The 25790-nt window shown below is 53.5% G+C and overlaps 1 protein-coding gene across 1 annotated transcript in view; it reads right to left on the reverse strand.

Annotated features, from left to right (window-relative positions):
- EXOC6B (exocyst complex component 6B) overlaps positions 1–25790 on the reverse strand; it is a 145502-nt gene that overhangs the window by 68462 nt on the left and 51250 nt on the right. Inside the window, exons 7-10 of the mRNA XM_070949200.1 lie at positions 9554–9622; positions 1607–1690; positions 1446–1492; positions 58–178 (exon numbers count right to left, since the gene is read on the reverse strand). Coding sequence (XP_070805301.1) covers positions 58–178; positions 1446–1492; positions 1607–1690; positions 9554–9622 — 321 coding nt within the window. The remainder of the gene's footprint in view (positions 1–57; positions 179–1445; positions 1493–1606; positions 1691–9553; positions 9623–25790) is intronic.

Below are 25790 nucleotides of genomic sequence, written 5' to 3' on the forward strand. Positions count from 1 at the left end.
CCTCCCAAAACAGGGGCCCCTCCTTCGCCTGCCAAAGGCCCAGGAACCGCTACTCACCGAATGCGTCCGCAGGGCCGCGATGGTCTTGGAGAGGGCCATATCCCAGAGCTCATCGATGTAGGCTCTGTCCACCAAGCCCTGGCTTGTGTGCAGAACGTGATCCTCGATGACGAAAAAGCTGACAAGAGGAAAGGAGAGTCGTCACAGCTCGTTGGAGGCTCCCTTCAGAATCACCAGTCAGAACCGAGCAAGAAAGGGACCTGGGAGGCCTTCTAGTCCAACCCCCTGCTCAAGCAGGAGACCTAGCCTAGGCCATTCCAGACAGGTGGCTGCCCATCCTGATCTGAAGGCCCAATTGGAGCTGATGTGGTCAGCCCACCTCTGGCTTCACTGGACCTGGGGAAAGGGCTTGTCCAGCAGGGGTGTCCAATTTTGAAGCCCTGTGGACTTCAACTCCTAGAATTCCCGAGCCGGCCAGGAGATTCAGATCCAGAGTTTTTCATCCCAGCTTCCTCACTGGGGGGCTGCCACTGGGGGGGAGGAAGGGCAGACTGAGAGGAGGCCAAGGAGGAGGAGGGAGGAGCACATCTAACTGATCCAGAAAAAGCCCAGCAGGTCATTGGGGGGGGGGGGGCTTCCAGGACACTGAAGACAGGGCAAGCCCCTCCCCCAGGGCTGCTGAGGACACGACCACGGATGTCTCCACAATCCCCAGGTGTCACCCTTGCATGAGGGGCAGTGGCTTCTACTTAGTAAGAGGAACAGGGGCCGGCTGGGGGTTGTGTTTAAGGGATCCGACTGGAAGCCAGGAGACCGTGAATTCTAGTTCTGCTTGGCCCAAAGCCAGCCACTTTCAACCTGCCCTTGGAAGGAGGCAATGGCAAACCAATCCTGAAAAAGCTTGCCAGGGAAACTGCAGGGTTTTATCCAGGCAGCCTCCAAGCATCAGACACGATGGAACGGATGAAAAAAACAAAAATGATTAAAAGAAGTCTGACAACTTTTACTTACAGGTAGTCCTCGACACACGACCACTATCAAACGCAAAATTTCTGTTGCTAAGTGAAACAGTTTTGTCCCATTTTACGACCTTTCAAGCCACGGTTGTTAAGTGAATCACTGCAGTTGTTAGGTTAGTAACAGCATCATTAAGTGAATCTGGCTTCCCCATTCATTTTGGTCAGAAGGTCGCAAAAGGGGAGCACAGGACCCCAGGACACTGCGGCCGTCAATAAGTGGCTAAGTGTCTAAATTTTGATCACGCGACGGTGGGGAGGCTACAACGGTCGTAAGTGTGAAAAACGATCATCAGTCAGTGTTTTGTCAGTGTCGTTGTTCCTTGGAACAGTCATTAAGTGGATGGCTATAAGGCGAGGACTGCCCGTGCCGCACAGACCTGAGCCCTGAGCCCTGGGGGGAGCAGACGGGGAAAGAAGAATACCTACCCTACAATCTGATTAAAATACTTCCGGTAGCCGGAGAGGGTTTCGTGCTAGAAAGAGGGGGGGAAGGGAGGGAAGAAGATTAAAACACCTGGGGGGGAACCCAAGAATTCCAGCCCATGGGAGACCCCCCCCCTTGTCCCCCAAACCCTTTGGGGTCTTACCATGTTGGAGGGGGGCTGCAGAACCAGCCGGGCCTGCTTTCTCCTCTGCTTCCGGTAGTAGCTCTCAAAGGCCTCTCGGGCTCCCTTCCAAGGAGAGAATGGGTCAAGCTTCTCCCAGGGACCAAGGGCTTCTCTTCTCCCACCCCACCACCACCACCACCCAAGAACAGGCTCTTCTAGCACAGGGGTCTCCAGCCTCGGCCACTTGAAGCCTTGTGGACTTCAACTGCCATGGCTGGCTGAGGAATTCTGGGAGTTGAAGTCCACAAGTCTTCAAGTTGCCTGGTCTAGGACAACTCGCCCTGGCCGACTCGCCACGGGACAATTCAAGAGAAGGACCAGCGAACGGCCACGGGCCATGCCTTGCTTTGGGTTTGGACCTTCTCCAGTTAGAAGTCCTGGAGGCTTTTGGGGGGTGGGGGCAGCTGCAGTTCTACTGGTCCCTCTCGTGAGTTATCCCGCCTTGAATTGTCCCGGAGCAAGTTGGCCATGGCAACGGGTCCCACTCCGCCAAGAATAAATCTGGGCAATACTCTCGGCTTCTGGAGGAATTGGCCGGGTCTTCTGCCCCACTGAATTGGCTCCTTTGGATGGACCTGCAGACTTTGGGGTGCCGTCCTTGAAGCTCAGCATGGACACCCTGGGGAAACCCCAGAGTACAGGCCCTGATCTTAGAAATAAAGCATATCGTGTATTTTTGTCATAAAATACCATTTCCCAACTGAATTCTTTCAAAAAATTTTATAATGCATGGAGTTGTCTGGATGAAGTGATCCACAGTATTCGTCTTTAATTCATCAGGTCTCAAGAAGTTTGTGTTTCCCACCCTTTAACTTCATCTCCACGCAAGACCCTTTCGTGAAAATAGCATCTCGGGGACAGCTCTCTGCCCCTGCCTGCAGCAAAGACCCCAAATCCGATTGAGCTTTTCTGCAATCCCCTGAACCTCCTTCTTCAAGAAGCTGCTGAGTCCCTTTGACAGCTTGCTTCTGAAGTATTTAAATTATTTTTACAGTACGTTTTAAAGTGATTAGAAAAACGCTCTCCGAAATATTTATATTTTAAATCTGTCAACTTGTATTTCTTTCCATGGCTCTAATCTCACCCAGAGCTCGGCTTTGCTGACTCTTCTGCTACACATCCAGCTGTCTGGTGACCTCCTCCTCCCTCCCTGCACATCTGTCTCATTCACCTCCTGTTCTTCTTGAAGAGAAAAAAATAAACCCCTCCAGGTGCTCTTAAGAGCTGATGCAGAATCTTCCCCCTAGATGTCCTTATGGAAGAGATGGAGAAGTGCTGTGGAGCAGCTTCCATGGAACCCTTGTAACAAACTGGGAGGGGTCCAAAAAAAATCCCACCTTTTCTCCTGGGAAACCCACCCACCCTTTCTAGCAAGCAGCAGAAGCAGGAGAGGAAGTGGAAGCCGTGGGTGGGTCGCCTGAGCCGCCCGTTCCAGACAGTCAGTCCTGACCTCCACTTCCGCCCTCTGATCCTCCTCGCCAGGTGAAGCCCCTGCCTCTGAACCGGGGAGTCTCTCGTACCTGACGCCCCCTCCGAGTGGGCTGACACAACCTGGAAGCTTTGCAAGGCCAGCAGCAGTAACACAACCCCCGTCTCTGCTTAGAGCCCCTTCACAGAATGTATCAGCAAAACAGGAAGTGTTGGCTCTAAAATATCATTTAAGGCCTAGTTGAAGAATATTCATCAATAAAAGAAGATTTTTTTTTTCCTTTTTGCTGCTTCCCACATGGGTATTTTCTTGTTACTGTTGTCCACAATTACGTCTGAATGCTGCCTTTTGAAGAAATTCCCCTCCCTCTCGAGGGACTTTTCCCACTCTGTCTCAGAGCCCTGCCTGTCACTGATCTGAATTTATGAGGGGAAAAAAACTTTCTGGAAGTCAAATATAAGCCTCTGCCATCCTCACCTCTGGGCTTCCTTAAAAGCTTAAATTATTATTACTTCAGCAAAAAAAGGAAAAAAACAAAACTGATACAAATGCGCACTTTAAAAAAATTAAGAAAACATAATAAAGAAACTACTATGAAAGCAATAAATATGGGCGTGGCAATCAAAAAAATCACAGTTAATCATTAGATGGAAGATATTACATGGCTAATATATTCTAATGTACCATTAACCATTTACAGTACTGTAAAACATTTTATACCAAAATTCTGATCAGGAATTACCCATAAAATTACCCATAAAAATACGTGGTTAACACCATTAAAGTTATTAAGAGGAAAGAGTCAAATAAATAGTAAACAATAAGGACAAAAATACTGTAAATAACATATGGACCATATGTCTGATTAAAATATAAACTTGAGATCTTGGCGCGTGGCACAATTCCATTTATAGAATTGTAACCCGGAAGTGGCTTCCAAGCCCGATTGTACATCGGATCTGTTTTGTAGCAAAAACAAGGTTATCGTAGACATCAAAGCCGGTTCCCGCAGCTCAATTAAACCTCCTTCCACCCAGGGGATCAGAGGCTCCGAGGGGCTGAGTTTCCTTCCTACAATTCAGGGCGATGTGCTTATAGCTATTATTGGGAGTATCATTTCACGGCCTGTAGGGAAGGAAAGAGACTGTGCATGTCAACCGTCAGAGACCCTTCGGCCCTGACCCTGCTGGCCTTCTGCAAGGCCTTGAGCCCTGGGCCCTGGGCCAAGTCTGGGGACCTGGGTGCGGAGGGAGCCCAGTCAGAGTCTCCTGGCTACGTGGAGGTTTGTTCCATGATTCCCGGCTCTGATGAGTTTTTATTTCTGGTACTGTGTGAGTTTTGTCTCCTTTGACTATAGACTGCCCTGAGTCATATATGTGAGATGGGCTGCTACGTAAATCAAAACAATCAAACACATATGTCTGGTCCAATTCTCTGCTCAGGACAGGAATCCATGAAATGGGTGTCCAGCCAGCTGCTCTTTGAAACCTCCACTGAAGGGAAGTCCATCACTCTTCTAGGCAGGCGATTCCATCGCTGAGCAGCTTCTGCCACTCAGAACATCTCCTCCCATTCTCCTCTTAAAACCCTCCAAATTTGGCCCCTTTAAGACTGGTGGACTTCAACTCCCATGCTTCCTCAGCCAGCATGGGGAATTCTGGGAGTTGAGGTCCACCAGTCTTAAAGGGCCAAGTTGGGAGAGTCCTGCTCAAGTTGAATCTCCTCCTTTTCAATTTCATCCTGTTGCTCTTCGCTCTGCTCTCAGCTTCAACCAAAGAAGAAGAGGTCCAGCTCCTTTTGTAGGTGGGGAGGAAGTGTCCCCTGCCCCACAGATCCTGCTTCTCCATCCCAAGGAGAAGATTCCCAGAGAGGCCTCCATCTTCCCCGGCCCTTTGTTGGAACTCAAGTTAAGGACCTGCAGAATAATAGTGCTCCGGCTCTATTGTCCAAAAGCCACTGCAAACAGGATGCCCCCAATTTCCTGTTATTTCAACCGATGGCCGTGCCCGGTCCAGGAAGAGCCCCTGCCTGAGCGGGGAAGAAGGTGAAGCAGAAGAAGAGCCATGATGGCCTGGCTCAGAGAAGATGATGATCATGATGGAGGAGGAGGAGGAGGAGGGGAAGAAAACATACCAAGCAGAAAACTGTTCTAGAAATAAGGAGGATTTCCCTGACAGAACAATTAATCAGTGGAACGACTTTTCTCCAGAAGTTATGAATGCTCCAACACTGGAGCTTTTCAAGAAGAGACTGGACAGCCCTTTGTCTGAAATGGTCTAGGCCAGGTTTCCTGCCTGAGCAGGGGGTTGGACTAGAAGACCTCCAAGGTCCCTTCCAACTCTTTTATTCTGCTAACCTCTTCTCCAAAGCCCCTGAAGGCAGGACAAGAAACAATGGATGGAAACTCATCAAGGAGAGAAGCAGCCCAGAAGTAAGGAGAAACTTCCTGACAGTGAGAAGAATCAGCCAGTGGAATGGAAGTTGCCTCCAGAAGTTCTGGGTGCTCCATCCCTGGAGGCTTTCAGGAAGAGACGGGACAACCATCTGTCTGAAATGGTGCAGGGCCTCCTGCTTGAACAGGCCTTGGACTAGGAGACCTTTATGGTCCCTTCCAACTCTGTCATCCTTGAACGTTGAGCCAGGAGACCCCAGAGGCTGCTCTTTTCCACAGCTTCAGTCCCGGGAGCCAAAGTCTCCTGCTGAACCTTCTCATTGCACGGAATAAAGGGCTCCTTGGCCCCCTGTCTCCTTTCACAGGCTCAGGAGGAGCCCGGCCAGAGGGTGAAGAGAGGCATGGGAGACAGGCGGTTGGGGGGGGGGGAAGGGGAAGGTCTGGCGGCTCCTCAGATGTCCCCAGCCCTGAGCAAGACAGCCTCTGTCTGGGCCTGCTGACCCTCATTTCTTCCCAGGGCCTTTCCTGCCTCTTATCAAGGCAGCCCCGGCTGCTCAGCCCCGGCCGGAGGTATCTCGCGCCAGCAGGCCCTGCCGGGTCAGCCACATCGGCAGGGCAGCGAGGGGCTACACCGCATTCCCACCGGGGGCCCTGCCTGGAAAACGTCCCTGGATCCGATGCAGAGGTGGAGGCCCCTACACCTCCCGCCTTTCCTCAGCCAGGCCCCTCCAGGCTGCCATTTCCCCCAATTTCAAGCCACTTTTTAGAAAGTGTCACTGCCAGGCCGGGGCAGGGCAGGAGAGGGGCCACGCTGCACCGGGCCGTGTGGGGCTCCTGGGATTCAGGGCTCTGTCGTCCCAGGAGGAAAGTTGCATGGTGGCAGACTGAAGCCAGAGGCAGGTGGGCCCAGGTGGGCCAGAAAGAGCATGGATCCCCGGCCCCAGGAAGCGCCCTCAGCCTGACATCCACACTGGGTTCGAGGGCTCCCTGTGGCCGGACAGGAGGCTTGGTCTCCCTGCAGGGGTGAGCAGAAGGCCGGACTCCTCTTGACCCGCAGCAGCCCTGGCAGGATGCCCCGGGGACAGTTGTAGTTGTTTTGATTGCTGTCGTTGTCATCATTGTTGTTGTCGTCGTCCTTCTCCTCCTCCTCTACTACCACCACCTGCAAACCCTACTACCTTCTAGCACTGATGGTGTTCCCTAGTGGGCTCATAGAACATCTGCAAGAAAACAATCCAGCTCAGAGAGCACCAAGGACCCCCCAGTCATCTCCTCCTCTTTTTCTGCCTCCTCCTCCTCTTCTTTTTCCACCTCCTCTTCCTCCTCCAAGAGCTTCCTTTGCCAGGAGCCGATCCCAGCAGTGAGGGAGGCAGGCCCGGAGGCCACTCTCCCTGCTCTCCACTGACCGCCTGACCCCTTGCCAAAGTTCAGGGCTTCCTAGAAAGCCTCTGCCCACCCAGAGGAGGAGGAAGGCCCTCCAGATGCTCCGGCCATGACCCGGCCCCAACCCCCTGTTCCAAGAGGGGAGCCCTGCCCGGCCGCCTGCCCGATAAGCAGGACTGGCAGAGCCAAGCAGGATTTCGACTAATCCGTTGGGAACTTCTCAGCGGCTCAGCCATAAAAGCAAGGTGACAGGAAGGTCGAGTTCCCTAACAATGCCGGAGTGCGGAGTGTTTATGCTCAGAGGGATCCTTTTCCACGGCAGCCAGGCCTCCGATAAGGCCATTGTCAGCCAGACGGAGTCGCCTCTTGCAGCTCTTACATGCGAGTCCTTCTGCCTGGCTGATGAGCACATTTTTTCCGGTCCCAGCTTGACCGCGGCCACCGTGGCCCTGAGCCGTCCTGCTCAGCAACTCCCCACACGGCCTTTTCCCGGGTCCCTCCGAGGTCAAAGACGGGAAGGGTACAGGGGCTTCTGGGTGGAAAGCAAGCCTCTGCACCCCAATCCCTCCAGGGCCCTTCCAAGGAGGCCCCTCAGAGGCAGCCCCTGCACACACACACACACACACACACACAGGCACTCCCCAAAGGGCACAACCCTCCCCAACCCCTGAAACCAGACCTTCAAAGAGAGGCCCCAAAGCATCCGTGGCTTCACTGCTGTCACGAAAGAGGCCCTCTTGGGCCACCGGAAGTAAAGGGTTGCCCCAGAACCTGGAGAGGGTGGCTTTCTTCCCAACCACAGAGCCTATGTTCCCCTGCTACTGTAGAACAAGGCCCACCAATGGGGCGCCTTTATCAGCTTTCCGTGGGGCAGGTGAAGGGAAGGGACCAGTTGCTTCCAGAGGAAAAGCAATCCGGTTGCTCTCCTGGGTGTGGGGGAGAGACTCAGCAAAGGGTCACCGCCAGCAGATCCCAGGAGTGGCAATTCCCGCCCCTCCACCCAGTCGGCAGTCCAGCCGCATTCACACAACATTCCCAGCCGTCAGGCCAGGCCACTGCGAGACTTAGCGAGAGGAGCAGCTTTGCAGCCCAGGGTTGGCCCGAGAGCTCCTTGGTGCTCTCTCTCAGCTGGGTGGCTTCCTTGCAGGCTCTTCGGGACCCAAACCAGGCAGACTCAGCAACTGCGTTTACGAAACACGCAAAGCTGGACTAGCTTGAACTTTATTTTGGCCACCTTGAAATGTGGTATGAGCCCTCCCTCTCTGCGGAGCTTCAGTTCCACGCGTTGCGTCGACTCAGGAAACGGGTCGATTCAGTGGCAGAGCCGACACAGCGACTGTCCCTCTTCTCCAGGAACCCCCCCAAACAGCACCTGCCGGCAAACAGGCTGGATCGATCCGACAATACAGGTACAGTGGCAGCCTCCGGGTGAGAGGATGCAGCCCTTTGCTCTGGCTGCCCGTGAAGACCTGGGACCGGCTGGCAGGAGGCGGCTCCTCTCGGACAATCCCCCAGCGAGATGGGGCTGTGTTGCGTTTGCGTTATCCACCAAGGCTCCACGGTTGTGGGTTGTAGATTCTTTGTCCCATGGATTTACGTCATCATTGTTCTAGCTCTTGTCTGCCCGTTGCAGGTTGAAGGCCTCTTCACATGTCTCCAACCAAGACGGTCCTGAGCGTTCTTTGGCCAGTTGGGCAAACCACACTTGGCCGAGGTCATCCATCCACCTTGTTTTAGGTCTCTTTCGTGGATACTTTTGATCAAGTGGGATCCATTCTATGCCCTCCTTGGTCCACTTGCCATCGGTTCTTCTTGCTAGGCGACCAGCCCATTTCCATTTCCATTTCCATTCTTTTACTCTCTACATACGTATCCATTCTTATTTTAAATCGTATCATTTTTACTCTTCAGTCTTTTGGCTATTTCCCTGCCACCCCCTCAGCTAAAGAGCAGTCCCTCCCCTTTGGCGAGAAGCACTGGGCCCACACTTTGCTCTGCTCAGAGGGAGCCCCGGGGGGGGGGGGCGAGGGGGGGGCAGGAGAGCAGGTCGTACCACAATGGCCATAAGACAAGAGAGCAAAGCCAGAGGAGGAGGCTCTCCAGAAAGGCAGCCCACCCATCGCACCAGGCTCTGCGAAGGAAGCTTCAAAGGAACCAGAGCCTCCCTTCCTGCTTGACACGGTCTTCCTGCCTGCAGGGGATGCCCATCGCTCAGCACTGAAGCTTGGCTGCCTCCAAGCTGCCCAACCGCTTTTGGCCCCTTGCCCCCGTCCACCGGCCGTGCCCAGGACTCTTGCCCAGTGAAGCCAGTCCAGCTGCTCCTCCGCCTCCCCGCCTCCACAAAGTGTAGCATCCTGGCTAACGACCACGCTGACACACAATCCTTGCCTACGTGCCTATGGAGACTCTCCGCCATCCAGGTCAGGGTTGTCCCAGAGGTGCTCTTCCCAAAAGGCAACCGGACTCTCTAGGGTTTTTTCCTTTGAAGACTTTTGGCTTCTCATGCAAGAAGCTTCTTCACTAAAGAAGACCTGGAGGAGAAGCGAAACGTCTTCCAGGAACAAAACCAAGGAAGTCCAGTTGCCTTTTGGGAAAAGCACCTCTGGGGCAATCCTGGTCCACGTTCTCCGTGCACGTCGCCAGAAGTGGCTCCTTCCCAGGGAAGAACAACGGTTAACAGTCTCAACGATGCGACGATGGAGGAAAAGGAGCAGCCACTTACCAACACGGAGTAGATGTGGAAGCAGCGGTAGACGGGGGAGAAATCCACCAAATCCTGAGCACCGGGCACCTGGGGTGACATATAACAGGGACAGCTGTCAATCAAAGCAGGGAGGGAGGGAGGGAGGGAATGCAGAGGCTGCTTTGGAAGGAGGGCCAGAGGGAGCAGCCGGAAGTGGCCGTAGCCAAGAGAGGAGCTTCTTCTCCCCCTCTCACAAATATTGCAATCCAAAGCCAGAGAGAGCTCCGAAACAGGAGCAACAGGGGAACTGCAGCTCTTATCACACAATCCATGGGAAGCTTCGAGGCAACAGAAAAAGGGGAGAACTGAAAACCGAGGATGCTTTCAAGCAGAGGCCACGATACAGGCAGTCCTCGACTTACAACCACAATTTCTGTTGCTAAGTGAGACAGCGGTTAAGTGAGCTTTGCCCCATTCTTGCCAGTCGTTCAGTGAACGACTGCAGTTGTTAAGTTAGGAACCCGGTCGTTAACTGAATCCGGCTCCCCCATTGACTTCGCTGGTCAGACGGTCGCAAAAGGGAATCACATGATTCCGGGAGGCTGCGACCGTCATAAATGTGAACCAGCTGCCAAGCATCTGACCATGGGGATGTTGCAACGGTCGTAAGAGTGAAAGGTGGTCATAAGTACCTTTTTTCAGTGCCACTGTAACTTTGAATGGTCTTTAAATGAATGGTTGTAAGTTGAGGACTACCTATACAAGCAAAGCACCTTGGACAGATGGTGAGATGGGCCTCGGAAAGGATAAGCCCAGCCTGGAAGACCCCAAGTGGCAACCACCTCCACCCCCTCCCTCCACCCCCTCCCTCCACCCCTCCCTCCACAGGCAGCCTGGCCGATCCCCTCCCCCGCTCATGCCTGGCCTTAGAACAGACTTGCCTCTTCTTCCTCCTCCTCCTCCTCCTCCTCTTCCACATCCAGGATCCCAGAATCCCGCTCAGAGATCGGACTGGCTTTCTTGAGCTCCAGCCCTGAATTCGCGCCGGCCACTCTCCTGCCCCTTCGGCCCCTGGCCCTCAAGGGCTGCCCCTCCAGGCTCCTCTGCTGCTGGGCCTAGGACACAACCGGACAGGAGGGTCGGTCACACAGGGGAGGCCACCCTGTCCAACGGCCCCCTTTGGAGGTGTCCTTGGGAAGCCCCACCTGGCTGAGGGCTGACCTGACGGCCCAGCGGTAGGGAGGCCTGGACCCCCAGGGGCCCCACCCCCATTAAGAGTTACTTCCCCTCACTACCACCACCAGACCCCCATCAGTTCCAGCCGCCAACATCTGGGCACCAGAGAGGCGTGAAAGGCACCCTGGGAAACCTGAATTGTGCACTGCAGATGGATGCCATCTGCCCACCCTCTTTTGCCAAGACGTTACGGCCAGGGCAAGACAGAGGAGCCCCTCCCCAGGCAGGGTCCTCCTCCTCCCCCCCCCCACCGACAACTTGCATCCTCCAGTGAAACATTCTGCTCTGTGAGAAACGTGGGGGGGGGAGTTGGTTCTCTAGAGATGAGAAGGAGCCACCCGACGGTTTCGATGGAAGAAGGACCTTCTTTTAACATGACAACACACACACACACATCTGAGGGGCCACAGAATTAAGAGGTAGCCTCAACTTACGATCGCAATTGAGCCCACCATTTCTGTTGTTAAGGGAGACCCTTTTGCCCTATTTTACGACCTTTCTGGCCACAGCTGTTAAGTGAATCACTGAGCTGTTAAATTAGTAATGTGGTTGTTAAGTGAATCGGACTTCCCTGTTGACTTTGCTCATCGGAAGGTCGCAAAAGGGGATCACGTGACCCGGGAGGGGGACACAGCCACGGTCGTAAGTGTGAACCAGTGGCCAAGCCTCTGAATTTGGATCCCCTGACCCTGGGGATGCTTCAAAGGTCGTAACTGTGAAAAACGGTCAAAAGCCCCTTTTTTCAGCCCTGTTGTAAATTTAAATGGTCACTAAACAAACCGTTGAAAGTCAAGGACTTATCTATAGTATATGGGGGCCTCCCTTTCCCGCCAAAAAAAAAAAAAAAAACCCGAGAGTTTGAGGCAACTTTTCTACCGATTGGCAGGGAAGTCCGAGGGTCAGCAAGGGAACCGTGTGTGTGTGTGTGTGTGTGTGTGTGTGTGTGTGTGTGTGTGTGTGTGTGTGTGTCTTTCCTTCCCTTACAAGATCTGGGGGTCCCCTGGGCAGAGCCTGCAGCTGGAGGGAGGGGGAGGGGGAGGCTCCCTAAGGAAGGAGCCCCCCTCTGCAACCAGGCCGGGCTTGTGGCACAGCCCCCTCCTGACCTCTAGCGGCCCCACAGCACAATTCCTGCCTTTGCACGTCCCAGCTTGTAAAATACTCTCTCTCTCTCTCTCACACACACACACACACACACACACCCTAGTATCCACTGTGTGTGTCACCTGGCTAGGCGGAGGCTGGTCTTCTTCCAACCCCTTCCCTGAGCCCCATTTCGGGTCAGGCTCCGTCTCCTGAAGCCCCCTGCCCTCCATCCTAGCCCGAGTGCCCTGGGCCCAAGAGGGCTCTGGGCAGGCCGTGCCCTGCGTCCCCTTCTGGGAAAGCCTAAGGTTCCTGGATAGGGGAGAAGGGCCATGTTAGAGAGGGGGGTTCTATACACAGGTAGTCCTCGACTTACGGCATTTCGTTTACTGACCATTCAAAGTTACGACGCCACTGAAAAATGTTTTTCACAGTTACGACCTTTGCAGCATCCCCACCATCCGTGATCCAAAGTCAGACGATTGGAAACTGACTCACAGTCACGGGATCCCCTTTTGCGACCTTCTGACAAGCCAAGTCAACAGGGAAGCCAGATTCACTCAACAACCGGGTTACTCACTTAACAACTTCAGCGATGCGCTTAATAAACGTGGCAAGAAAGGTTGTAAAATGGGGCAAAATTCACTTAACAAGTCTCTCACTTAGCAACAGAAATTGTGGGCTCAATTGTGGTCGTAGGTTGAGGACTACCTGTATATAGTTCATCAAAATACAAAACAGGGAGACACCAAGTAAAACTAAAATGGTGGGAAAATAGGGGAGGAAAACGGGAAGCGGGAAAAGAGAAGAAAATCATTGAGTTACGACCACAATTGAGCCCAAAATTTATGTTAAGTGACACAGTTGTTAAGTGCGTTTTGCCCCATTTTATGACTTTTCTTGCCACAGTTTGTTAAGTGAATCACTGCAGTTGTCAAGTGAGTAACCCGATTGTTAAGTGAATCCGGCTTCCCTATTGACTTGGCTTGTCAGAAGTGACCCCAGGATACTGTAGGCGTCATAAATACAAGTCAGTTCTTAAGCATCCGAATGTAAATCACGTGACACGTGGATGATGCAACGGTCATAAGTCACTTTTTTCAGTGCTGTTGTCACTTCAAACGGTCACTAAATGAACTGTTGTAAGTGGAGGACTGCCTGTAAACGGACTGTTTTAAAGAGGGTTCGTCACTGAGCAGGGAAGAAGGCGTGGATGGGGGTGCCCCCCTGAGTATTGTTGTGGGCCGATGCCCCTGGAATAGCGGGGGTGGCATCACCGCACAGAGGCCAGGAGTGTGTGGGCATCAAGGTGGCACCTGATCTTTAAATGCCAAACCTTTTGCCCAAAGTGCTGACTGCGGATGCAAAAACGGAGAGAGACGAGGAAATCGAAGGGGAGTGATTACGAGTTACACATAAATGGTGCAGAACTATATAAAGGAGAGTTCTGGGTGCACCTCGGCTCCCAACGGGAATATTCTGATCGTGGAAACCGTCAGGTGCTTTGACGTGGGGCTGAATCAGTCACTGCTACAGCCAAGGAATCACAACTTGGGAACTTCCCAGCATGCTCGGCTTCTTCCTGGTGGCCTCCATAAAAAGCAAAACCCTCGTGGCAATGCCACAAGCGGGCAAGAAGAGCCCGTGAAATCCACAATGGAGGCTGGGCAGGAGGTTTGGGCACATTGGCAAAACACCTCTGGCCTGTTTCCGCAGAAACGTTTCTGGAGAGCAGAATGACATGAATGGGACGTCCCTTCCAGGGCACCAAGGGAAGATCTACTCGATCTACTTCTGGAAGACTGGATCTGAAAGAAGCTGCAGTCTCAGCAATGGACAAAGCCTTCCGGGGAAGCACTGTGTGGAACAGCCGAGGCACCGTGGCCTCCACAGCAGTGGGAAAGCGCACCGAGCCGGCCGGTGCCGGGCAGAACAGAGGCGGGTTCAAGGATTTGGGTTGGGCAGAAAACGTATCAGAGTCAGACGAACACAGCGGGAAGGGATCGCTGGAGAAGTAGCGGGTCAAACAGGGCAGGAGAGACTCAAGAAGGCGCGGGTCAAGACGAAGCAGGAACGGCAAAATGAACGTCCACCCCAAAAGGAGAACTCGGACCTGGTCAAACGAAGAGAATGAAGCAAAGCAGAATGGCAAAACCACCAGGCAAGGAAGGGGCCACGGAGAAGGTTGGGGGGAACGGAGTGGATGAGAAGTGGGAGGGGTCCTCTTGAAGAGGGAGGAGGAGGAGGATGGAGGGGGCGGAAGCAAGGAAAAGAAGCCAAGGAGACAAGGTGAATGCGGCTCACGTCAACTAGGGTTAGTGTTGTTTCCGTCAAGGCACAAGAAACCGGGAACCCAGGCTGGTCAAATGAGTGCAAGTTTAATCTCTGCTACTCTCTACAACGATTGGAACTACTAACAGTCAAGTCAAATTGGCAGCGGATAAGGGTCAAGGAAGTCAAGGAGGGCTGAACTTGGATCTCTTGTGGGCGCGAAGGGACTCAGACTGATGATGTGCTTGACCCCTCCCTCCCTCCCTCCCTCCCTCCCTCCCTCCCTCTGGCTCAGCCTGGTCATCTCCTACAGTTTCCCCCTTTTTCTTAATGTCATCATTTCTCTCACCATTTCTTATTCCACCAAGGAATAGCTGGCTGGGGAATTCTGGGAGTTAAAGTCCAAAAGTTGGACAACCACTGCTTTAGATTCTGGAGAGAAATCAAAGGGCTCCTGAGAGGTGCCTAGAGCAAGTGAGCCCCCTCCTCCATTCCCCTCCTGCTTTTAAGGAGGAAGCCCCCTGTGCTCGTGTGACAGGCCTCCCATAAAGGGAGACAAACGACCTGCCCGCCCAACCCCTTTGGACGGTTCTGTTTCCCATAAAGGCCTCTTCCCCCACCGGAGGGGCCCGCTGGGAAGGCACATCAAAGTGCAGGTGAGGCTCCCTCAGACATTTGAGCAACCTGGAGAGGGAGGAGGCCGGCCCCCCAAAAACGTTACCTTTCACTTTACATGAAAGCCGGGGTGTTACTAAATGACGGGGTGAAGGCACCTGGCTCACCCCAAAGCCATCCATCCATCTCGGCTCCCCCCCTCTGCTCTTTGCTTAAGATGAGTTGGGGGGGGGCGGAGCGGCCATCTGCTTCCAGGGCCTGGAGCAGCCACGCGGCAAGGTGGCTTGGCCACGTACTTCCCGGCCCCTTTGGAGGCAGTTATTGCCATTTCCTCCCAAACTGGCTCGGGGTCAAGCCCACTTTGGAAAATGAACCCCCCCTCCTACCTGGTCTAGCTTCTCCCAGGCAAGCAAGGCTCCCCAGCCAGATGCTGAGGCCTGGAGCTCACGGCTGCGCTGGGACTTCTCTCCGAGACGAGGCGGAGACCTTCCCCTAGGACCTCCTGGGTGAGGCTTTTGTGCAGCAGCCCAGGGAAAGCAGGTGCTGCCCCGGCCCACCACGGATCTGGCATGTGATTCTTTCCCTCTCGTCTCATGGGGGTTAATGGATTCGTGGATATTTTCCATCTGGCTCCTCAGCCGAGGCCTGTCTGGCTTGGGTGACCCTTGACTTACCACCACAAATTTCTGTTGTTAAGTGAGCTTTGCCCCAGTTTACGACTCTTCTTGCCCCAGTTCTTAAGCGAATGACTGAAGTGGCTAAGTTAGTAATCCGGTTTGTTAAGTGAAATCTGGCTTCCCCATCGACTTTGCTTGTAAGTCAAAAAGTGATCACATGACCCCGGGACACTGCGACCGTCATAAATTTGCATCAGTTGCCAGGCGTCTGCCTTTGGATCACGTGACCACGCGGATGCTGCAACGGTTGCAAGTGTGAAAAAGAGCCATACGTCCCTTTTTTCCAGTGCTGTTTAACTAAATGTTATGCCGTGATATCATTCAGTCTTTGCACAATAGCCGTGCAGATGGCCGGCCACGCCTGCTTCAATAGGTAAGGAAAGAGCTATTAAGCAAAATATAATTCAAATTAATAACACGGAAAAGAAAAGGAAGACTCGATGGAGCAGTTGCTTTGCTCTGTTGTCTATTCAGGAAGTTCCCTCAGTTCCTCTTTAAGGAATTTCTCTGGAATGGAGAAATCGGCAGATTGGCGGACTTGATCAGCGATCCAGACTCACGGGAGGATTCAAGACACAGTTCATCACAACAATCCAAGGGAACGAATGAATGATGTGGTCATCTTGTTAACAGAGCGGAATAACGGAGTTGGAAGGGACCTTGGAGGTCCTCTAGCCCAGCCCCCTGCTCATCTTCGTTCCGCTTGGAAGTGCAGGGAGGATGGCCAAAATGACATCAGGTTGAAGAGCGAGACCGGTGAAGACGTTGCTACCAAAACACCAATGAGGATTTGACCAATGACTGACCACATTAAGAGGCCAGACAAGGTGGCGCAGTGGTTAGAATGCAGCACTGCAGCTCAACTCAATGCCCACAGCCAGGAGTTCGATCCTGACCGGCTTGAGGTTGGCTCAGCCTTCCGTCCTTCTGAGGTGGCTTAAATGAGGACCCGGATTGTTGGGGGCTACAGGCTGACTCTGTAAACCACTTAGAGAGGGCTGGGAAGCCCTATGGAAGAAGTCTCAGGGCTAGGGCTATGGCTATGGCTAGGGAGGAGAAAGTCCCCGATCCCCAACCAGAGAGCCAAGCGGAGCAAACAGGCTGGCTGAGCCTCCCAAAAGAAGCTTCCTCGCTTAGATCTTCCAAATTCCCACCGGCCTCCAGACCGGCTGGTCCTGAAATGCTCAGCACCACCATCCTCCAACCGCTGGACACCTCTGAAGGGGGGCGGGGGGGGTAACCAGCAGGACCCCTCTGATGCTGAGCCCTCCTCCGATCCTGCTTGCTGCTGGGCTCCAGACTGGCCTCCGGCTTTGCCAGCCCCTTCCCCTCCAGCCCTCCTCAGAAGAAGGGGGCTTTCCCGGGGAGGGGGGGGGAGGGCCAGGAAGGCCCCCTGGTTTATTGGCCCTGGGAGTGCCGAGTGGGGGGGGGGCAACGTAGGGCTCCCCCAGGCCGATCCCACCAACTCTGCTGACACCGAACTCGGAGGGCTCTAATGGGCTCCTCCTTCCTGGTGAGCCGGGAGAGAAAACCCGAGCAGCAGCCAAGGCGAAGGATTCATTGGGCCCAAAGGAAGGAAGGGAGGGAAGGAGCAGCTCCTGGGCTTGGTGGTTTTGATTATCTCCGGAGGCCGCCACAATTGTTTTATGGGCCCCTCTAATGGACCGAGACACCGAACGCTGAAATACGGCCTCACGATACCCCTCCTCGAGGAGGAAGGCCCGGCCCTTCCAACAACGCTAGGGAGAAGAGGAGAGGAGAGGAGAGAAGGGAGGAAAGCTGAGCAGGAGTGACAGTGTGGTTGGGCCTCCGCCAGAGACACATTTGAAAGTTATAAAATCACCCCCCCCCAGATCAGATAAGGGGAGTCTGATTACTGCAAGGTGTAAACTCAGCGTACTGACACAGCTTCTGCCGGGAGCTTTCACTCAAGGCCTTCCAAGGCATCCGATACCAGCAATTACGGGTAGTCCTCGACTTACAACCGTCCATTTAGTGACTGTTCAGAGTTAGAATGGCATTGGAAAAAATGACCTATTGCCGTTGTCCACAATTATGACGGTTGCAGCATCATCCCCTGGGGCCCCGTCATTTACATTCAGATGATTGACAACCAGTTCTCATTTATGACAGTTGTCGTGTCCCTGCAGTCACGTGATCCCCTTTTGCGACCTTCTGACAGGCAACGTCCATGGGGAGGCCACATTCACTTAATGACCGTGTGACTAATTTAACAATTGCATTGATTCATTTAACAGCTGTGGCAAGAAAGGTCATAAAATGGGACAAAGTTCACTTCACAAGTGTCTCCCTTAGCAATATAAATTCTGGGCTCAACTGTGGTCGTAAGTCAAGGACTACAAGCTGGAAAGCCTGGCCCCCTGGAGAGAGGCCGAGCGTGGCCCTGGCCTGGCTTCGGCCATTGGGAGAGGTGCAGGATCTGCACAATCGCTCGGCACTCTGGGGGATCACAAACCACAGGATCTGGTTGCAACACTTGAGGGGCTGCGGGGGTGGGGGCGGTTGAATGATGAATCGGAACAGAGCTGGAAGGGACCTTGGAGGTCTTCTAGTCCAGCCCCCTGCTCAAGCAGAAGGTCACATGGGAGAGTCTTCAGCAAGAAAGGGATGTGACTGAATCCAGAGGTTCTGAAAGGGACGGTATCTCCGCCCCCCCCTCCTCTCCCCCGAAGGAGCAGGTTGCAATCCAGGATCCTCTTAGATCCGGCAGGGATGCCAGGCAGCCACATTAGAGACGGAGGAGGAGGAGAAGAAGAAGAGGAGGAAGAAGAGGAGAGGGAGGGGGAGGGGAAGAGGGAGGGGGAGGAAGAGAAAGAGGAAGAAGAAGAGGAGGGGAAGGAAGTGGGAGGAGGAGGAGGAGGAAGAAGAGGAGGAGGAGGAGGAGGAGGAGGCCTTTGACCAGCCTCAGCTGATAACCCCTTGCACCCTTAGCTAGAGAGGAGCAACCTGCCTTCCCAGCCGGGCTGCTTCAAAGGGAGCACAGCCTCTCTTGCAGAGTTGCCGGCCCCTTGACGGTGCTTAAGCTCCTGCTTGGCTTCCCTGCAATCCTCCCTCCCTCCCTCCCTCCCGCTTGCTCATCCCCGCTGCAGCCCTCCTCTTGAGTGGGGTCATTTATTCATTTATTTTCCTTGACCAAAGATGCCTGTCTGATCCAGAAGGCCGAGGAGCCTCAAGGCTACTTATTAATCCAAGACATTAAATCTTTTTCTCATGTTGACTTTTAATGTCTTTGGCTTGTTCACTTTTAATCTGTTTTTAATGGATATTGTTTATTTCATATAGCGTAGCAAAATGTGGCCCCGTGCGTGAAATTCATAGGGACAACATATAAAATGGGTACCGAAATATAAAGCGCCAGAGCAGTGAATGATTTTAAAAACACAGTGTGAGTGATGAATAAAATTATGAAAAAAAATAAGCAGTTACTGGAGTGACGAAAGCTACGGCCGGATATCTAAATGGTTTAGATTGTGCTGCCATTTCTACCAGATCCAGACCTGCAAAGGCCGCGAGTGCCATCTGCATCAAGAGCAGCCAAGCAGCCCATAATCAGTGGACTGAACGGTAAAAGAAGGGAGGTGTAAACTGGTAGGAACCAATGCACAGGTGAGACAAGCACCCCTTGGCCTCTGCCAGACTCCGGGCGCTCCTCGGCCTTTCCAGGGTGGTATCTGAGGGTTCTTGGTTGTTCTTCTGCAGGCCTTTCATTACCTAACCAGGTGACACCATCAGTGGGAGGAGAGGAGGAATGACCGTGGAGGGATCCTGGGTGCTCTCTGAGCTGAGTGGTTTTCTTGCAAACTTTCATTACCCAGACCAGGTAAGACCATCAGGGCCAGGGACTAACGGACGAAACGTCTGCAAGGAAGCCACCCGGCTCAGAGAGCACCAAAGACCCTCAGCTACAAAGATTCTCCTTCATTAGTGTGGCATTTTGTATTCAGATTGTTTTAATTAGTAGGAATTCCCACAGCTTCCCTGCAGGTCCTGATCAAATCCGCCCCGCATTCTTTGGCAGAGCTGCCGGGGAGGAGGGGGCCACGGACTGACCGAGTCTTTTGCAGAAGAGAAGAGGAGCAGCCCTCTGCCCTGGATCCTCCCCCTTCCCCCCCCCCCACCGAAGAAGCAGACCCTGCAAGAGCTCTGTCCTTCTCTCACCACTTGTGGAGCCTCTCGGGAACAAGACAGTCCTCCAAAGTTGCCCAAGGCTGAGGACGCTAGAAGTGCCCTAGGGCCTAGGGCAGGGCTCTCCCAACCTTGGCAACTTTAAGCCTGGCGGACTTCAACTCCCACCAAAGCTGGCTGGGGAATTCTGGGAGTTGAAGTCCTCCGGGCTTAAAGTTGCCAAGGCTGGAGACCCCTGTCCTAGAGAGCTTGTAGCTGGAGAGAAACCTCCTTGCTGAGCAAATTCCGCTGCCTGAGAAAGGGGTTCGCTCTAGATGCACTGATGATGTTCCCTAGTTTGGGTCATGAAACGTCTTCAAGGAAACGTCTCCCAGCTCAGAGAGCACCAGGGACCCCCACCCCCACCCCTCCCTTGGTCCTCTGACTCCAGAGGGTAACCATGCCTGCTGTATCTTGGTGCCCTCATCTTTCAGTCCGGGGCTCCCGATCCCGTCCTCACCCGTCTGCAACCCCCCACATACCATCCCCTGGGAGGCTCCGTCCTTCCCAAGCGGACGGAGCCATTTCAGGATTTCAAGTCCTTCGTGAAGGACCATCCCATGGCTTTTACTTCCCCGCTTGGGCTGGGCAGGGGCTCAGCCCCACTGAAAGTCGGCAGAATTGCTCATGAGCCACAAAATGCCAAAGCTCTCCTTCCGAAACTGCCCTCTCAAATTCCACTTTTGCCCTCCTGGCCAATAAAAGCCTCCAGCCACCTTGCCTGTGGCTCTCAGCTACAAGCCACAATTGGGAAAGCAGCGCCCACAAACTCTGCTCCGTCCCGTGCCGTTTTCAGCAGAGACCCCAGCTGGCTCCTCTCTGCCCTTCCCAGGCCGCTGGCGACTTTCACGTGGCCGGATCAAGAGACACAGTGGTGAGAAAAAGGAAATTTCTGTTTTTTTGTTTCAAGAAGTTTGATGACACAGATAGACCTCCAAGTGGCCTCAAGGACGCTCTAAAAGGAGGCAAATGACCAGCTGTCTGCAAGGAGTATCAAACCTTCCATTCCCCACCATCCAGTCAGAGCTGAAGAAGCTTTTTGGACGAGAAGCGAAACGTCTTCCGAGAAAAACCAGAAAGTCAAGTTGAATCTTGAAAAAAAAGCACAACCCTGGGACAACCGTGACCTGGAGGACTGAGAACCCCCAGAGACAAATGGAGAGATGACACCGCGTAATCTGGCCACAGTACCATACGGCCTGTTTGGTGGAAGCCAACGCTGGTGTTTCACCAGAAGAACCTGACCCCAGCTGGACAACCCGGTGGTGGAGATGCTACGGTGGGGGCTGCTTTGCCTCCTCGCATTGCCCACCAGGAACCCTTCACTGTCCTGGACAGGAGCTACAGGTAACGCCAGACCATCCTTCAGAAGACTGGGGCTCAACCAAAAGGGGTTCCTGCAACGTGACAGTGACCCTTGATGGATTCCAGCAAATCCATCAAGTAATAGTTGGGGGTGGGGAGCTGGGGGGACGGGGAGGGAGAAATGGGAGAATTCTGGGATGGCCAAGTCAAAGCCCGGGTCTAAATCACATCAAGATGCGGTGGGGTAATTTGAAACAGGCTGCGAAGGCAACAAAACCTCCTCCTTGAGCATTGCATAATTTTAAAAGGACTTGGGGAAGAGACCTTCCCAGGCAAAGCCGCTTCCCCAGCCAGCCTCACCTCCTTTAAGCAACCCCCAGAAGCGGCAAAGGCAGCTCTGCTTCTCCTTGTCTCATCTCTTGAGATTTCGAGGAGAGGGAGGATCCTCCTCCTCCTCTGGAGATCATCTGAAGGATCTCCCTAGGGAGGGACCATCGAACTGTGTGATGCGGTGAGCCACTAAAAATGAAATATGAATTTGTGCCACCTGCCCACAAAGTTGGCCAAGGCTACAAATACAGCATTTTGTTTCCCCTACGTACATTTTGGTCTCTGTAGGTCAGCTCTATAATATGAGGGAGATAGGCGGTTTCTAGATACAATGGATGGATGGATGGATGGACAGGTGGGAAATCAATAGATAGAATTACAATATGGGATCTCAAACATCATAGACTTCAAACTTGAGTCCCCCACTGGCTCTGCAGAGAAAGTGGTCAGCAAAGCCCAGAGAGTTTGGTCATGCTAATTTACCTCTGCAAACCTTGAAAACATCCCCCTTCACCACCCCCACCCACCCGGTTGCATATCACAGCCTCTGGCCCAGAGGTGTTGCGGAAGGAGACGACAAAGCCTCTTTTGCAGTTTGGAAAATGGACTCATCCGACTCTTGCCACAGTCTGCCTTAAAAAAAAAAGACTACTTCCAAAGCAGAGAAGGGCCCATTTATCAAACCCTGGGCTGATAATAGCCAGAAGTGGAAAATCCATTCAAAGGGAACAGGTTAAGATTTTTAAAGAGTTGTAAATTTATTTGGATACCCATTGCTTGGAGGCATTAAAGCCCTAAACTTATCCTCTGTGTCCCATCCCCCGCCCAAGGCTTCCGGCCATAACAACGACAAGAGCCCCTTGTCATTATAATTCTATATTCGCTATATAAATTCTGCCGTAAATTAATTCAGTTAATGACTCTGTCCCAGCAGCTTCTACACATTTTTACTGCCTTCTGCATTGGAGTCGGCAAAAGGAGCTCAGGAGCAACTCAGTCAAAACGGCCAGGAGTCACGTCCCGTGCTCCTCAGTGCGTGCCAGTGGCACTTCTTCAGCTGGGACCTGGCTCGGCTTCAGAGGCTGCGCGCATGAGAATCCGCCCTCCGAAACTCTGGCTGGACCAGGCGCTAAAAAGCATCCCTCGTCTCCTCAAAGAGAAAATGGAAGCCAGGCAGAGTCCTTGGGGGGGAGGATCCACTGAAGACAGCGAGGCAGACCCAGCCAGCAGGCTGATACCCCTCATTATTAGTATTTTTCCAATATTCTCTCCAGTTCACTCACTTAACTTTCGTGGCAGCTAGAAGGGAAGCAGGTGGACGGGAACCTTCCGTACCAAGAGCGCGCAAGAATTTCCCCCTCTTCCTAAAGGCTCCCCACGGAGGGGCCCGTGGTCCCCAACCTTTCCGGCTCTGTGGACCGGCTGGGGAGGGAGGGAGGGAGGGAGGGAGGGAGGGAGAGAAAATGGTGTGGTTGCGCGACAGCTCCCGCAGTACCTGGATGAAACTCTCTATCTGGATCCGTTCCAGTCCGGCTTCAGGCCTGGGTACAGCACGGAAACGGCATTGGTCGCGTTGGTCAATGATCTCTGGAGGGCTCGGGACAGGGGATGTTCCTCTGTCCTGGTCCTATTAGATCTCTCAGCGGCTTTTGATACCATCGACCATGGTATCATGCTGCGCCGGCTGGAGGGGTTGGGAGTGAGAGGCACCGTTCTATGGTGGTTCTCCTCTTATCTCTCCGACCGGTTGCAGTCCATGTTGGCTGGGAGGCAAAGGTCGACCTCGAGGCACCTTGTTTGTGGGGTGCCGCAGGAGTCGGTCCTCTCACCTCTCCTGTTCAACATTTATGTGAAGCCGCTGGGTGAGATCATCCGTGGATTTGGGGTGCGGTGCCATCTGTACGCTGATGACACTCAGCTGTACATCTCCACCCCAGACCACCCCAACGATGCCCTTGAAGTGATGTCCCGGTGCCTGGAGGCCGTGCGGGTCTGGATGGGGAGGAACAGGCTCCGACTCAACCCCTCCACGACCAAATGGCTGTGGCTGCCGGCTTCCCGATATAGTCAGTTGGTGCCATCGCTGGCTATTGGGGGGGAGTCATTGGCCCCCACGGAAAGGGCTCATAACTTGGGCATCCTCCTGGACTCACGGCTGTCTTTAGAAGAGCATTTGACAGCCGTGGCCGGGAGGACTTTTTATCAGGTTCGCCTGATACGCCAGTTGCATCCCTTTCTGGATCGGGACTCCTTATGCACGGTCACTCACGCCGTCACCTCTCGCCTGGACTACTGCAATGCTCTCTACATGGGGCTCTCCTTGAGGAGCACCTAGAGGCTCCAGCTGGTCCAGAATGCAGCCGCGTGGGTTATTATGGGGACGACATAGCGCTCCCATGTAACACCTCTCCTGCGCGAGCTGCACTGGCTCCCGGTGGTCTTCCGGGTGCGCTTCAAGGTATTGGTTCTCATCTTTAAAGCGCTCCATGGCTTAGGGCCCAGGTATTTACGAGACCACCTTCTGCCACCGATAACCTCCCACCGGCCAATCCGCTCCCACAGAGAGGGTCTCCTCAGGGTGCCGTTGGTCAAGCAATGTCGACTGACAACCCCCAGGGGGAGAGCCTTCTCTGTGGGGGCACCCGCCCTCTGGAACGAGCTACCCCCAGGAATACGACTGATCTCGGCCGGACCTCCGTACTTTCCGTCGAGCTTTGAAGACCTTCCTATTTCAGCAAGCCGGGCTGGCTTAAAATTTTAATGGGTTATTTTATGGGCAAAGGGTTTTAAATTTTGGAAAGCCAATTTGATTTAATTCTGTTTTAATTTATTTTAATTTTTATATTGTATGTATTTTAATCTTGGCTGTTCACTGCCCTGAGTCCTTCGGGAGAAGGGCGGTATACAAATTTAATAAACCTTAACCTTAACCTGTGCGAGCAGCAGGTAAGCACATGTGCACAGCTCCATTTGCATGAGCAGTGGTACTCATCCACACCTGTATTACTTCACGCATGCGCAGATGAGTGCCCACATCTGCTTACCTGCTGTTTGCACGGCCCAGTTCCAAAGGAGCAGCAGCCCCATACTGGGCCAGGGTTTGGGGCCCCCTGTTTCAGGGGACCAGATAGGGCTAAATTCTTGACTGGGGGCATCTGCAGGCACAAATGCAGGGCACAATCCCAGATCAAATCCCTACACCATTTCTGTGTGCATTGTGTGCTGATTGCAGGATGCTGCTTCAATTGCGGGGGGGGGATCCATAGCACAAGTCCCCCCCCCTTTTTTTTTGAGTTCCCCTGCAAACTCCCCTCCTCTCATGGGTGGATCAGAATTGGGGTCAGAGCATGCTGGACTCCAAATTCACTGGTGGCCTCAGCTAACCACTCTCTGTTTCTTATAAAGTTTGTCAGTTTTGCAACTCTCCATAATTTTCTCCTTTTCACTATTTGAAATGTTGCACTTCTAATTACTCCATCATGGTGTCTGAGTGTGTCTTTGTTCCCTGACCTCAGATAAATCACCCTCCATCTGTCCGTCCATCTGAAAGACCCTGAGGCAGAAGCACAGCCTCCTTCTCAACTGCAGGGTGAGATTCGCAATCGAACACCGTGGCCAACGTCGATTTCAGGTTCCTCCGTGGCTTCCCGGTTCTTCAAAGCATCCTCTGAACCTCAAGTGGTGGGAAAGAGGGAGGGGTCTCCTTCCGCAACTTGGGTCTCTTTCTACTTCTTGTTCTTCTCGCACGTTTTGAAGGGCAGCTACCGGGCCGTGTCTTCGGCCAGAGGCCTTTTGATGTAGACCCTCATTAGGCTGAAACGGCTTCTTTGGGGCAGGCGGGACAGCCTTTCCCAGGCCAAGCGTGTGGGGAGGCGCTGGCTCTATACACCTCGGTCGGCCGCATAACCAGGCAAAAGCTGCTCCAGGAAATGCAGCTGCTGCCACATGGCCAGGGGGACACACCTGCATGGCTCAGAAGACGCTGCCAAGGAATTGTTTTGCTCGAGAGCCCTTTTGGGAAGCCAGAACAGCTGCAATGGGATGTGGTCCTGGGGAAGGGAGCAGGACATGGGAGCTGTTCTGCAGGCCGCTGGCTACCTCCATGCACAGAGCCCAAGGGCCCCGCTCACTTGCCATGGCCTCGGGGCACAGGTGGGCATGCGGTGCAGTTGGAGCATCTGGGAGCCCTGACCTTCAATTCTGTCCTTCAAAGCATCACCTGCCTTCCCGCCTCTGCAGGACTTTCCGATGCACCTCAGGTAAAGGCATTTGGGTAAGAGAAGCTCACGGTCTCTACGTAAGGATGTATTTTAGGAAGCCGACCCAAGCTAGAGGCCAGCAGCACATCCACTAGTCCAGAAGTGGCTGTGGACCTTCTGGGCCAAAAAAAGAGATGGAGACCAAACTGAAGAAGCTCCTTAAATGAGAAGCAAAACTTTTTCAGAAGAAAAAACCCAAGGAAGTCCAGTTGCCTTTTGGAAAAAGCACCTTTGGGACAACCATGACCTCGACAGTGGAGCATCTCCACAGACAGATGGAGAGGAAAGCTTCTGGCCAGGAGCATCGAGCCCCTCCCT

The sequence above is a fragment of the Pituophis catenifer genome, unplaced genomic scaffold (assembly GCF_029215685.1).
Source record: "Pituophis catenifer annectens isolate HBS135680 unplaced genomic scaffold, rPitCat1.0.hap2 SCAF_8, whole genome shotgun sequence".
NCBI lineage: Eukaryota > Metazoa > Chordata > Lepidosauria > Squamata > Colubridae > Pituophis > Pituophis catenifer.